We start from the raw sequence: 14816 nt of genomic DNA on the forward strand, positions 1-14816 counted from the left end.
ACACCATGCACTTGCATATAAAAATAAGGCAAATGATAACTAATAATTATTGACTATGTTTGATAATGTATTTTTAGTTAGTTTTAATTTTTTTATTAGTTAAAAATTTATTTGATTGTTCGTTAAATAAACTTCTATTAGTAGTTCTTAATAACTTTTAGTGTTTTATGAGACGTTATAATATTTTTAAAAATATTAGTTTTTATCTAGTTTTATATATTTTTTTCTTTTTATCCTTAATATATTTATCAAATTTTCCGTTTGTCATTTTTAAATAAATCACAGTTTATTATTTTTCAGTCATCTTATACTTTTCATTACTTAAACGGTTAATTTTATCAAATACTTATAATTTAATAAGTTAATTTTTTAATTTTTAGCTAATTTTTTAATTTCTAATTTGATTGGAGCATTTTACCAACACCATCAAAGCTCAACTAAGTCAACAGTAAAAAAAAAAAAAAAAAACACATCAATATAGTCCACCTCAAACGCATTAGCTTAAAACATCTTTGGAATTGCTTATCGAAATTCAATCCATAACCATACGGTTAAGGTTTGTAGGAGGTTAAGGTTGAAGAAAAGAATCTCAGATAATTCTGATTGAGATGTTGACAAAGTAACTTCAAACCCCATACAATCCCCTATTGACATGTTGAGAATGGACAATATGTAAGTTTTGAAGAACTCAGATTTGGAACTTGCTAAAGGGAGCTCAAACTCTCAAGAATAATCACAGACATACATATACGAAGTGGATGCCTCTAATCACTCATATATTCATTTTTTTGACCGAAACACCTCAAGACATATTTATCTTTAAGTTTTTGGTCCAAAGAAAGACTCTACTTTTGAGATTATCCTATTCATATAGCTTGTATTTAGTATGTGTTCCTAGCATTCTTTATCTACTCAGTCGTATTGTTATTGTATCTTAAGAGAGATGGAAAAATCATCCCTTCTTTCATCTTTCTCCATGGGTACGAGTTGACCTCAAGGTTGAATTCGAAAAAAGAATTAGCACAAATGTGTGAGTTGGGAATGAGACTAAAATAACTCAAAAGACTCTAACCTCAATAGATAAACTTATTCTAACTTTTCCAACAAATCATATTGTAGTTTTTTTATTTGTCCCTGATTAGATTAACAATTAAACTATGACATGATATTTATATTAGTAATTAAAGTAATAAGTATTTCAGATATTTAGGTTTCATTTTTTACTTTACCAGAATGCAGGGGCAATGACATACTTGTTGTCAGTGTGGTTGAGTCATTTCATGAGGTTGTTTCCCACCATGAGGTTAACGAAGGTGATACTTAAAGTGTTTGGCTTTATACAATGTTGTTTTGCATAAGATATAAAAAAATAATATTTTGTATTTGTTGAGCGAGATCTGGGAGAGGGTTGTGGAGAAGGCTTAAACAACATTTATAAATGTTTCAAATTACATGATTCGTAATTGTTTTGATTTTATTCCAAAATAGGTGATCTGGAATGTTCACACCCATTCTATTTCTATGGATTACATATTTTGGAACATCAATTCTATTACTACGAATTAGGTTTTTCGAAATACAAACAAATTGTACCTCAGATTTGGTAATCTAAAAAAAATACGAGCAAATAAACAAAAGATAGAATTGGGTAATGTCAGTGTTGGAGAAATTCAAAGAAAGAGAGAGGGAAAGACGTTGGAGGTTGGAGAAGATATAAGTAAGGGTAGTACAACGATTTTGAAATTAATAAAATAAGAAATGAGTGAAGGATGACTTTTGAAGAAGGTTGTTGCTTATTGCACCCTCAAGTTGCTTCTTCAATCTTTAATTGGTTTTTTTTTTTTTTTTACCTTTTGAATTGTTCATTCTAAAAGCTAAAAAAGGAAGTAACAAAAAGAGATACAAAACTACTTGGAGGTGAAGAAAGCAAAAACTTGAAAGGGGAAAGAAGAATCATCCCAATATATATTGATCCGTGTTTTAATAATAATAATAATAATAATAATAATAATAATAATAATAATAATAATAATAATAATAATAATCTATAACTATTAATAAAATTATGTGTATATATATTTTTAAGACTATTTCATCTTCTAACTAATTCTAAAAATTACCTTTGAATAAAACAATTATTAAAAAAAATAATTCTTCCAATGTAACACTTATTTACCTCTTTTAATTATTTTGTATTTTAATTTAAAATTAAGAAAATAAAAGAAATTGGTAGTTGAGGCACTACCTATTTCCAATTAGTGTTAATAAAAAAAATAATACAATAGACAATTAGACGACACTAAATACATAATTAATTATATTTTATTGAAAATATATTCTTGACCCAATAGGATTATTGAAAAAATAAAATCCAAAGCAAAACAAAAATGATTTGAACCGGTTGGATGATCCGCTGGCGGTTTGGCCGGACCGGAGCAGACAACGCCAGAGTTAAGTAATCGTTATGAAATGAAAAAATGGGGTAAAACCATTTGCAGACAGCAATAATCAATTACATTATATAGCTGCCTGCAAGTATCAACCAACACCAACCCCCTTCTACTCTCTTCTCTTTTTCTCTCTCGCGCCCAATTCGCCTTCATCGATACACTCTCTCTACTTTCTCTCTCCTCACCTTCTCCCCCATTTCCGTCAAATCCTCGATTGGAACCGACGATCGAACGCGAACGCCACTCCGCCCCGGAGTCTTCTAGAAGGTACGCAAACTGTAACCGCTATTTCTTTGTTCTTCGCTTTACTTGCATCCGAAGCAGCAATGTCGGTTTCGTTACGATCCGTGCGTTTTTTTCTTCTTTGACTTTGCAAGCTTCGATCGAATCGCGCGCGGCTTTGTGGAGAGATCTGCTGTTTCTCGATCTGTTCTCGCAATGCGAGGCGATCCGAGTCTATTCTATTGCTTGAGTTCGTCGTCCGAGCAAGATCCGATGCTCGTTTTTAGCGTTTTTCGCTAAACGACGACTTTTTCTGGTTGTATTTGCTTACCGTTGTTGCGTTCTCGTTGGTTTGAATTGAACGCTAATGTTTAAGTTAACTAAATTCTGGAGCGAGTCTCAGTGTTTTTGTGCTTCGACTTGTGAACTTTACTTCATTTAGTTATTGTAAATTTGTCCTCAACTCAAATCTAAGTGAATGAGCTACTTGCTTGAGCTGCCACACGAAGCTTATGAATTTTCTACTAGTGTACTGTTGACTGTTATATGTGCAGATTTGTTTTCGTCCTTATGATGATTTATTTTGTGTGTTTGGTCAAACTAAAGCTTGTTTTTGTAACTGTTGTTAGTTGCTAGGCAGGACGGTTGGTACCAGAATCGTTGATGAGTTGTCATTGTCAAACATTTACCTGTTGTTGGTTAACCAGACCAATAAATAGTGTGTAACTCATCAAATCACCTTTATTACTACGTTTAGGTTCATTTTTATGCATATGTATATAGAATATAGACACACGCCGGATCCAGATTCGGTGCAGTCATTTTTGCCTGCATTCATGCATTTATAATTGTTGGGTGAAGATCGGACGGTTGAGATTTTGAATGTGTTTTGAGTTAATTGACTGAGATAAATTATGAGCCGTCTGATCTATTTATGAATTGCTGAATGCATGAATCATTCAGAAGTGATTGCCGAGATCTGAGTATAGACACACACCCATGGAAACTCTTTCTATTTTCATTCTGATTGGTTTCTTTCCATATGGACTGTGGTGTTCGTGGTTGATGAGTGACATAATGTATGTTCTTTCAAAAGGCTTGCATAGAACTTACTCTTCATTAAGTTGTTTTTGTGGTTATTGGAATTTTACTAATTATTACATACAGGTGGATTGGGCTTTCATAATTTCAATGAATATTTGTTAGCTTCTTCAAAAATAACTTGATGGAAGACAAGGAAGAACCAAAAGAGATAAAGATATCTGTTAATGAATTAGATACTGATGAAATAGTAGAGAGTGGTGTAAAACAATTTGTTGAGAGTCCTCATCAGGAAAATGTAAATTCTAGCAGCAATTTTGGGGTTGAACTTATAGATGAAAGGGAAACCTTGCAAGAACAAGGTATTGATTCTGTAACTACAGTAATGGATGAGGACCAGTTTGAGCCAGTATCTTTGAAAGATCAAGACAAGAATGATGAGTATGAGAATTCAAACCGGTCATCTGGTTCTGATAATAAACAGCACCCGTTTGGTGGAAATGCAGAGGATTTTCGATATTCATTTGGGTCAAACTCAATACAGAATGATTCTTCCCCAGTTGCTGACAAGCATCATGATAATCTTTCTTATAGCCCTGGTTCAGAAGGACATTTTGCTCTTACACCCAAGGATTTTTCCTCATCAATTAGTTTTGATTCCAGTGGATATTCTATTGTCAATTCTCCACCAAAGCCTAGGAATAAACATGAAAAGCCGAACGTGTCTCCAGAATTGCTGCATTTAGTTGATTCTGCTATTATGGGGAAACCTGAAGGTATGGACAAGCTAAAGAATATTGCAAGTGGTGTAGAAATTTTTGAGAGTGGTGAAGAAATGGATAGTGTGCCTTTCTTAATTGTAGATTCACTTCTTGCAACAATGGGTGGTGTTGAAAGTTTTGAAGAGGATGAAGATAATAATCCTCCTAGTGTGATGCTGAATTCCCGAGCTGCCATCGTGGCAGGTGAACTTATTCCTTGGCTTTCTTATGCTGGTGATACTGACGATGTGATGTCACCTAGGACACGGATGGTTAGGGGACTACTTGTGATATTAAGGGCTTGCACTAGAAATCGAGCAATGTGCTCAACGGCTGGTCTGTTGGGAGTATTGTTGAGAACAGCAGAAAAAATTTTCACAGTGGATGTTGGCTTAAATGGGCAAATGAGGTGGGATGGAACTCCTTTGTGCCACTGCATACAATATTTAGCGGGCCATTCTCTCAGCGTGAGTGATCTTTACAGATGGTTTCAAGTCATTACAAAAACACTTACCACAATTTGGGCTCCACGGTTAACACTAGCATTGGAGAAAGCAATAAGCGGAAAGGAGTCAATGGGACCAGCCTGCACCTTTGAGTTTGATGGTGAAAGTTCTGGTTTGCTTGGTCCAGGTGAGAGCCGTTGGCCATTTATCAGTGGATATGCTTTTGCCACATGGATCTACATTGAATCATTTGCCGACACATTAAATACAGCTACAGTTGCTGCTGCAATTGCCGCAGCTGCAGCATCTAGGTCGGGTAAATCGTCAGCTATGTCAGCTGCTGCTGCAGCTAGTGCACTTGCTGGTGAAGGTACAGCACACATGCCACGACTGTTCAGTTTTTTATCTGGTGATAATCAGGGTATAGAGGCTTATTTCCATGCTCAATTTTTGGTTGTTGAAACTGCTGGCGGAAAGGGAAAGAAATCTTCTTTGCATTTTACCTATGCTTTCAAACCGCAATGCTGGTACTTCATTGGTCTTGAACATGTAGGCAAGCATGGAATTCTTGGGAAAGCAGAAAGTGAAGTCAGGTTATATGTAGATGGATCTTTATATGAAACTCGTCCTTTTGAGTTCCCTCGAATTTCAAAACCCCTTGCATTTTGCTGCATAGGAACTAACCCTCCTCCTACTATGGCTGGTTTACAACGCCGTCGTCGTCAATGCCCTCTGTTTGCTGAGATGGGTCCTGTTTACATCTTCAAGGAACCAATTGGCCCAGAAAGAATGGCATGCCTGGCTTCTAGAGGAGGGGATATAGTGCCTTCTTTTGGTAATGCTGCTGGGCTACCATGGCTAGCAACAAATGCCTATGTGCAGAGTAAGGCAGAGGAAAGTGTGCTTTTGGATGCAGAAATTGGAGGTTGGCTTCACCTGCTCTATCATCCTAGTTTGCTTAGTGGGCGTTTCTGTCCAGATGCTTCACCTTCTGGTGCTTCAGGTTGGATAATTTCTATCGATTCTTTTATGATAATATGTGAATAATGAATTGTCATACCCTGCATAAAAGCATATTGATTTTTCATGCAGAAAGGCCCCTGATACCTGGTAAATAATCTTTGGAAAGTTAGTTTGTGGATTTATATGATGAAAAAAAATGTTTTTCACTATATTTTGGTTAGTGTTTGTAAGCATCACATTAGAAGTTCTTTCTCTAATCTCTAGCAGTTAAAATTTTTCTGTTTGCTTATTACTGGGATGCTTTCTACAGTAATTCCATGTCTTTGATTTTTCTTATCTGAAAGTTTCTTTTCTTTTGTTTTAAAATTATATAACTAATAAATCAATAATTGTTTGTATTTTGGTAGTCATGAGCAGAACATTTAGGGACTCGCGTTAAGCTCATTTATCCATGCATATAAAGTTGCATTGTTGTTTAGAAAATGATTTACTATGAATATTAATTAAATTAAAGGGTGATTAAACAGTATGTGAAATTCATTAAGTAGTAGACATATTATTACTGGTCTTTCTGTCATTAAGCTCTGTCTTGTAAGGATATCATGTGTAGTTGACTATTTAATTGCATTCTGTTTATCTCATTCTTTCATTGCTTTTAGTCTTGCAACTATACAAATAGATTAGATAAGATGGTTATTAGAATTTGAACTAAGGGCTTAACTCAAATGGTCAACCCCACGAAATTGGCTTGTAATGTGGGGATTGCCCAATCTTTATAAGCTCTATTTAAGCCATATCTCTAGTCGATGTGGCCTAAAAAAGCACCACCCTTGAGGCTGCAATTAAGACTACATCAAGTCTGATATTGGAACCATTTGTTTGATGTATTAAATTGTAACCTTTGTACCTCTGGTACTCATATCAATATAATTATATATTTTTGCTGATAAAAAAAAAAGACAGCCCCCAAAGAGGCCGTAACTAAGGCGAGCTAGGTTGACCGTGATTAAGTGGCTTTTCAACACACACCCCTTCATGCTCTAGGCTACCAGCCTGGAATGTGGGAATGCAGGTGGCCCAATTGATCTAGGTTAGCCCAACAATGGATCTTGGTTATACTCTGATACTATCTTAGAATTAGGATTTAGGACCCAAGTCAACCCCACCAAATTAGCATGTAAAGTGAGGATTTCCCAAGCTTTATAAGCTTTATTTAAGCCATATCTAGTCAATGTGGGATTAAACATCACCCTTGAGGATTCAATTAAGGCAGCCCCCAAAGAGGCTGCAAGTGAGGCGGGTTAGGGGTGATCGCAATTAAGGCAGCTTTCAGACATTGGTAAATTTATGCGCCATGCATATTTTTCTGTACTCAAAATATCTTCTTAATTCTTAACAGTCCTCTGTCATAGACCTATTCCTGTGATCAATGATCGTTGGAGCTTTTCTTTTATTACCAGTGTTTAATTACGGAACAACCAACTGTTTATTGGATCCCAGATGCATTCATTGCATTGGTCTTATCATAACATTTCTGTATTTAACGTATACATCCTGAAGCTTTTAATGTGTATTTATTGCCACTGCAATATAAGGTGTAAATAATATTCTGTATCATTTTCTAGTCTTCTTATGGTTCCTTTATCATGATTCAGGAGTGCATCGACGTCCAGCTGAGGTTCTTGGGCAAGTCCATGTTGCTGCACGAATGCGACCTGTGGATGCTTTGTGGGCTTTGGCCTATGGTGGTCCCTTGTCTTTGCTTCCCTTGACAATAAGCAATGTACATGAGTATACACTGGAACCTCAGCAAGAGAATTTACCCTTGTCTTCGGCCACTGCATCTCTTGCTGCCCCAATATTTAGAATTATATCCACAGCTATTCAACATCCAAGGAACAATGAAGAGCTGGCTCATGGCAGAGGGCCAGAGGTTCTATCAAAAATTTTGAATCATCTTCTTCAAACTCTATCTTTGCTTGATGTTAGAAAGCATGATGGTGTAAGAGATGAGGAACTTGTTGCTGCTGTTGTATCCCTTTGTCAATCTCAGACGATCAACCATGCACTTAAAGTGCAGCTCTTCACTACACTGCTGTTAGATTTAAAAATTTGGAGTTTGTGTAGTTATGGCATACAAAAGAAGCTTCTATCATCACTTGCAGATATGGTTTTCACCGAGTCAATGGTAATGCGAGATGCAAATGCCATTCAGATGCTTCTTGATGGCTGCAGAAGATGTTATTGGACTGTTCCTGAAATTGATTCTCTGAATACTGTTTCTCTAACTGCGGCTACACGTCCAGTAGGAGAAATCAATGCTTTGGTTGATGAGCTCTTGGTGGTAGTTGAACTTCTCATAGTGGCAGCACCTCCTTCATTGGCCTCGAATGATGTCCGATGTTTACTTGGATTCATGGTTGACTGTCCACAACCTAATCAGGTAAAGAAGTAACCTTAAAGTGTCTTTTCCGCTTTTTTTGTGTGTCAGTAATAAGAAGGCATTGTCAGGCAGGACACTGCTATGCACAGACATAAGAGCCCAGTCAATGCTATTAAATGCATTTGCTTTATAATAGAATTTCCTTGTAGACTTTCTGTGGTTCTTATATGGCTTCCGGTTTCATGATTACTTGTTTGATGTTGTCAACTGAGTTCTTGAATTATTAAAAGTTTGTCACTTAGAATCCAGCAAGTATTTCTTTATTTTGTGATAGGTATATTTTCTTACTTTGGACTTGACTTAGGAACTTGGAGAAGGATTTTGCCACTCACTATAACATTTGGTCTAGCAACCTTAGCATAGGCTTTTATAAATAGTGATGGTCAGCTTTAATTTCTCCCTTTATGTAGCCTGACTTGGTTCCTAGCCTGACTCCATTCAGTCAGCCTCGGACCCATACCTTTGGCTATCTATTTGTAATCTGTATCTTTGGTACCTCTGGTACTTTATTAATATATATACATATCTTTTGCTGATCAAAAAAAAAAAAAATGTGATAGGTGCTAATTTCATCTGGCATTCAGTTAGTGGTTTTGTTCTTTTATGGAGTTCCACCAGGTTGGGGGCTTTGGTAGTGAATTCCATTTCCATGTTTGAGCGGGTTCTTTTCTTATGTCTCTTCACCTATTCTTATTATTATATAAAAAGGGCCCATGCAATACTCATGTGGTAAGATTGTTGCCTTGTCACATGACAATGTTATTGTGGCAAGCCAATAATCCTTCATAATAATATTGCAAATGATGTAGCTGCTTATGGCATAAGCATGGTAACACACACAGATACCTACATACAAAATATACAAAAAGAATTGTTGAATGTAATAAATAAGAAAAACTATATGACAAACAATAAATTAGTAACATATTCTAGGAAATAAAATTCAACAAAAGTATCTATCACCAATGTAAAGGGAATAATGTGCAGAGGGACCATAGATGAACTGAGGAAATAATGGCTCTAGAGAACTAAGAGGAACATAAACCAGGAATCAAGAGAACAAAGAAAGAGAAGGTACAATTGGCTGGAGAGGTTACATGAGAAAATTGAAGTCCAGAACAGGGGGAGAGGAAACACAGATGGGCTGTTTTCACAATCAGTGGAGTTGGAGGATATGGTTGCACAGTTCATTCAGTTTTGTAGAGCAGAGGTTGTTTGTCTGTAGAGTAAGTTGTGAAGGTTGTTTGAGCCCCTTAACAGTTTAACTCTTGGGTTTCTTTTGAAAGAATAGGGCCTAAACCGCCTTTTCTGCAATGGACTGCCATGGCCTCATGGCAGAGGCGGCTTCCATAAGTTGCAATGCCATTAATGTCTAATGGCATTTTGTTCAACTGCTGCAATGCCGTCATGGGATGGTGCTGCCATGGCACAGTGGCTGCTAATGGAGAGCACTGTGACATGGTGATGTTGGTTGTGGGATCTATTCATGGTATCAGTCTCTTCATTGATGATAGTATGGTTGTGTACATCTATTTCAGTTTAAACCCCACACTTGTGGGAGCCATGCGTTGGACTGCATTTTATATGGCACTATAAGGCCCAGCAGTTGTGAAACACCCAGCTGGCTGAATATCTATAGTAATTCCAGGTTACTAATACGTTATATTTTGCAGTATGTTGTGTGTTAAATTGTGATAAATTTAATGCAAGTAATATGCATGTTCTGGCTATCATGAATCTTATGTTATATGTTATTCTTTTGAAGTTTGTAAAATCTTGAATGTTACATATAATACATATAATATAATGCTTTGGTTTGATTTTAATTTTTTATTATTTAAATAAATCTGTACTAATTTAATATTTCTTCATTTTCAGGTTGCTAGGGTGTTGCATCTTTTCTACAGGTTGGTTGTCCAGCCAAATACATCTAGAGCTCATACATTTGCGGAAGAATTCCTAGCATGTGGTGGCATAGAAACTCTTCTTGTTCTGCTCCAGAGGGAAGCTAAAGCTGGAGATAGTGGTGTTCTGGAATCATTGTCAATGAATCCTGAATCTCAAAAAACTGAGATTGCTGGTGGTAATGAAATGATAAAAGAAAGTCAGAAGGATGAAGGGTTAAAGGAGAAAAGCGAAGCCATCATACAAGACAATGACCAAGGTTCTATATCTGTTGATAGTGGTAGTAGCCCTGATCCTAGTTCTGATGTTAACAGTGACAGGATATTTGAAATAACTTCTGCCAAGAATTTGGGAGGCATAAGTCTATCCATTAGTGCAGACAGTGCTAGAAAAAATGTTTACAATGCTGATAAAAGTGATGGCATTGTTGTTGGGATCATAGGTCTCTTAGGTGCTTTAGTAGCTTCGGGACATCTGACATTTGGTTCCCGTGCTGGTCCTGATACAACAAGCAACCTTTTGGGTGTTGGACTCCATGACAAAGGTGGTACTATGTTTGAAGACAAGGTTTCTCTTCTACTTTATGCTTTACAGAAGGCATTTCAAGCAGCACCCAACAGGCTAATGACTAACAATGTTTACACAGCTTTGTTGGCTGCCTCGGTATGGCTACCTTCCTTCTTCTTATCCATACTCTATATTCATATAATGTTGTGCAAATGGCAATTATCTTTTCTTTTTGTTTTTATATATAAAAATTATATCTGCAATATGTCTTTACCATTCTTATTCAGTATAAGCCCATTCATTTTTGGCCATTATAAGCTTATAGATTGTTGTTATAATTTTCAGTTTATCTGCATAAATATTCAACAATATGAATTTGTTTGCATTTGAAAAATGTCATTAGGTGATCAAGTTTCTAAAGGGTTATAATATCCTCATTAGCTGATGTTTTCATTTACTTGTTTTTTTGGCTTGCTTTCTTTCCATTTCAGATTAATGCCTCTTCTTCAGAGGATGGGCTAAACTTCTATGATTCTGGTCATCGCTTTGAGCATTCACAACTTTTATTGGTGCTTTTGCATTCCCTTCCCTTTGCACCTAGGTCACTACAGAGCAGAGCGCTACAGGTATTAGCCTAACAGTGCTCATTTTTTACAGCATGCATCTAATATTTTTAAATTGCATTTTATTTGATTTATGAGGTGTTTTCTGTTTCATGTGTTTTTGCTCTTGCTTGTTGCATGTAAATGGACTTCTCAATACAGCTTACTTGTTCATTGATGTACTTCTTAATTTATGCATTTGAATTTCTTGTATTTTATAGATTTTATTAGGCCTTAAGTTTGCTCTTATTTAAAGAGTTGAAAGATAATGGTGGAACACATACTTTTCTTGAACTAGGCTGGTACAACACTAAAAGTAAAGCTAATGAAAGAATTGCTTGTTATAATCTACATTTTTCTCTTATTTTAACCATGATTAGTGGCAGTTCCCCCCCCCCCCCCCCCTTTTCTTCCCCTATTTTAAGCATGAATAGTAGCTGTATTTAAAAAACTTGCTTTGTAATGAAATTTTATTGTAAAGATAGCTGTAACTTTATATTGTAATTGATCTCAGTTCAGAGAATACTTCTGTCTGTAACAGAGTTCGGATTGCTCCTCAGATCTCTCGGTTTTCTCTAGCTTTGTCACTCTTCCCCTCATTTTCTTGGAATCCCTGCCCCGATCAATTTTCAACTGTTAGGAGTTAGGGAGTTTGTTAAGACAGTTATTGTAGTTTGTTAGTAGAAGGGTTAGTCAGTTAGATGGGATTTGAGAGGTAAATAGATAGGAGGTTGTAAGGTACGAAGCATTGGCATTCTACCTTGTATCATTTTTAGATTGAGCTTTTTCTCTTCGTGAAACTGAAAGGAGAAATTGTTTGTGAAGGGAAAAACCTTGGAGGAGAATATGAGAATATCTCTCCTATTTTCTGTTCTTTTGCAATCAACAAATGCACTTTTTTTTTTTTTTCAAGTCCTGATTTTTAACCTCAACACATGGATTCTTTCAGAGTCTCACCGGTAAACATGCAAAGGGATAAAAAAGAGATTATTTTATTTTCTCTTTATGTTTTCACATAGTCCTTTCCATACACATTTTCTTATCAAATGGAACAATTAATAGGGGGGTATTGTATCTTAAGTTTCATTTTAGAATCTCTCTTTCATATTCTTTCAGATACTATGAGAGCAGTTCTGTTCTTTTATGGCCTTAAGTACTCTGTCAGAGTTAACTTAAGGAAGGTTCATGTATATGCCACAGCCATATTGAATGAAAATTTGCTAATAGAACTTTGTTAGAGGAAGTAAGACTTCCAATTATGGACATTTTCCTACTTGATATGTTTTTAATACCACCTAGTTTTGAGCTGTTTGTGTGTGATTTCAGGATCTTCTATTTTTGGCTTGCAGTCATCCTGAAAATAGAAGCGGTCTGACAACCATGGAGGAATGGCCTGAGTGGATTCTGGAAGTCCTGATCTCAAACTATGAGGTAATAATGTGAATCAAAAACAAAATTCTTATCCTCTCTCCACCTCTCTTTGTTTTTTAGTTGTCTTTTCTCTCTAATCTTTTTTGTCATACATAGACAAAAGATTCATGCCATCTTCCTGTGTACTACGGACACATATTTGTAGGTTCTTGTGAAGATTCTTTAACTCTGCTACTTGTGTACTTTTGTTCAACTGTTTGACAGGTGGGTCCAATTAAATTATCTGATTCCACAACCATTGGAGACATAGAAGACCTTATTCATAATTTCCTTAGCATCATGCTAGAGCATTCAATGCGTCAAAAGGATGGATGGAAGGTTGATATTTGTTAGAATTGTTCACTTCTTTCATGTCTTCCTAATTGACATTACTACTGCTCAGTGCTGCTCATTGTGTCCAGGATATTGAAGAGACTATTCATTGTGCAGAATGGCTTTCTATTGTTGGTGGATCTAGCACTGGAGAACAGCGACTAAGGTAATTTTATGCATCCATTATGAGCTCTTGAGTATTTACTTCTCCAGTTCTTATGTTATGTTATTTGATTGTTACAGAAATTGTGTTTGGTTCCATATCTGTTAGGAACCAAGAATTGAAATGAGGAAGAAAATAAAAGATTTTATTGACTAGTAAGAAAAGAACAGAAAATAGGAGAGAAAACTCTCCTCCAAGGGTTTCCCCTTCACAAAAGATTTCTCCTTTCACAAAGCGCTAATGCTCAATCTACAAATGATAAGATCCCCTTCTCTCCTATCCTTCTTCCTCTATTTATATCTAATAAACCCCTCTAACTAACTAACTAACTCATTATTATTTTAACTATATTAACTAACGCTTCTTTCTCCTAATATCCCAACAATACACCCCTCCTAAAATCAACCTTGTCCTCAAGGTTGGAATCTGAAAACTGGAATTGCACACTGAAACTTCCTAAAATTTTGTCTGATTGTTGGAAGACAACTGCACCCTTGTAGCTTAACTAGGAACGACACACTACCCCTGCATGCAAACTGAGGTCCGGTGGCTTCGGTGGTGGGAGGGACAAGGGTGGACTCCATATAACTTTAATCAGCTTGATTGGCTCAGTACATTCCGTTTGCCTTAGCTCCATGGCTAAGCTGTCAGCCATAGATGCAACAAAATTTAATGCTAAAGGCACACCCAACAAGTTGACATTCCAAGATTTCAGCACCATTGTTGTTCCAACCACCTTCATGAATGATTTTTGTTTCACCATAACAATCTTTTTATGGAAATCTGAATCTTGAAAATAATGTGACTTGGTTGAATCACCAGCTTCGACTTCCTTCTTGATCATATCTGTAATTGGGTTATCAAGAAAATCGTCTTCGCAGCCCACATTCGTCACTCCGTTTTCCTTGTGCTTCTCCCTCTTTATTGGTGGATCAACTTCTTCCTCCATAACCTTTTCAATCTTTTTTTTCTCCTGCTAACTTTGCTTCATCATTTTTGGTTTCTTCTCCACCACAAAGGGTATGGTTCTTGATTACTGAACCTTCTTTACTTGTGTTTTTTTATTTCAAGAACTGCAATGGGTCATTGTCACACTCAAAACTCAAATCAGTTCCCCCTTCTATGTTTCTATCAAAGTTGGGTAGTTCCTCCTTTCTTGCCCAAGAACTAGCCTTTGCTTCACTGAATTCTGACCCACTTCCCTCCATGCTATTTTTGTCTTGTTGAGAGGCATGGGAATCAACTTTTTCATTCAATATCTTGCGCAACATGTGTTTCCGCTTTGAAATGTCGGTCCTCCCTTTCAAGAACTTTGTGGAAGTCTCCCATTTTTTGATGTGGGTTTTTGTCTTAGTTGGCTTTTCTTGCTTCAAGATACTCAATCTTTCAAAGATGTGGTTACCATGGCGATCTCCGAATCTTTTGATCAAAGCTGTGGAAAATGACTCCCAATCTGAATCTGGATTGTTTTGGCTCCAAATGTAGAACCAATGTGTCGCAGCACCCTCCATGCTCATGAATGCATATTGTAGCTTATGGAACGAAGGAATTTCTTGTACCTCAGAATTTT

At 36.3% G+C, this 14816-nt stretch overlaps 1 protein-coding gene across 1 annotated transcript in view; it reads left to right on the plus strand.

The window, feature by feature from the left end:
- Positions 1–2472: 2472 nt before the first annotated feature.
- LOC114425268 (BEACH domain-containing protein C2-like) overlaps positions 2473–14816 on the plus strand; it is a 34296-nt gene continuing 21952 nt past the window's right edge. Inside the window, exons 1-8 of the mRNA XM_028392122.1 lie at positions 2473–2717; positions 3840–5923; positions 7539–8326; positions 10205–10894; positions 11230–11364; positions 12667–12771; positions 12976–13089; positions 13173–13249. Coding sequence (XP_028247923.1) covers positions 3898–5923; positions 7539–8326; positions 10205–10894; positions 11230–11364; positions 12667–12771; positions 12976–13089; positions 13173–13249 — 3935 coding nt within the window. The 5' untranslated portion in view covers positions 2473–2717; positions 3840–3897. The remainder of the gene's footprint in view (positions 2718–3839; positions 5924–7538; positions 8327–10204; positions 10895–11229; positions 11365–12666; positions 12772–12975; positions 13090–13172; positions 13250–14816) is intronic.

Source organism: Glycine soja, chromosome 9 (assembly GCF_004193775.1).
Source record: "Glycine soja cultivar W05 chromosome 9, ASM419377v2, whole genome shotgun sequence".
Taxonomy (NCBI): Eukaryota; Viridiplantae; Streptophyta; class Magnoliopsida; order Fabales; family Fabaceae; genus Glycine; species Glycine soja.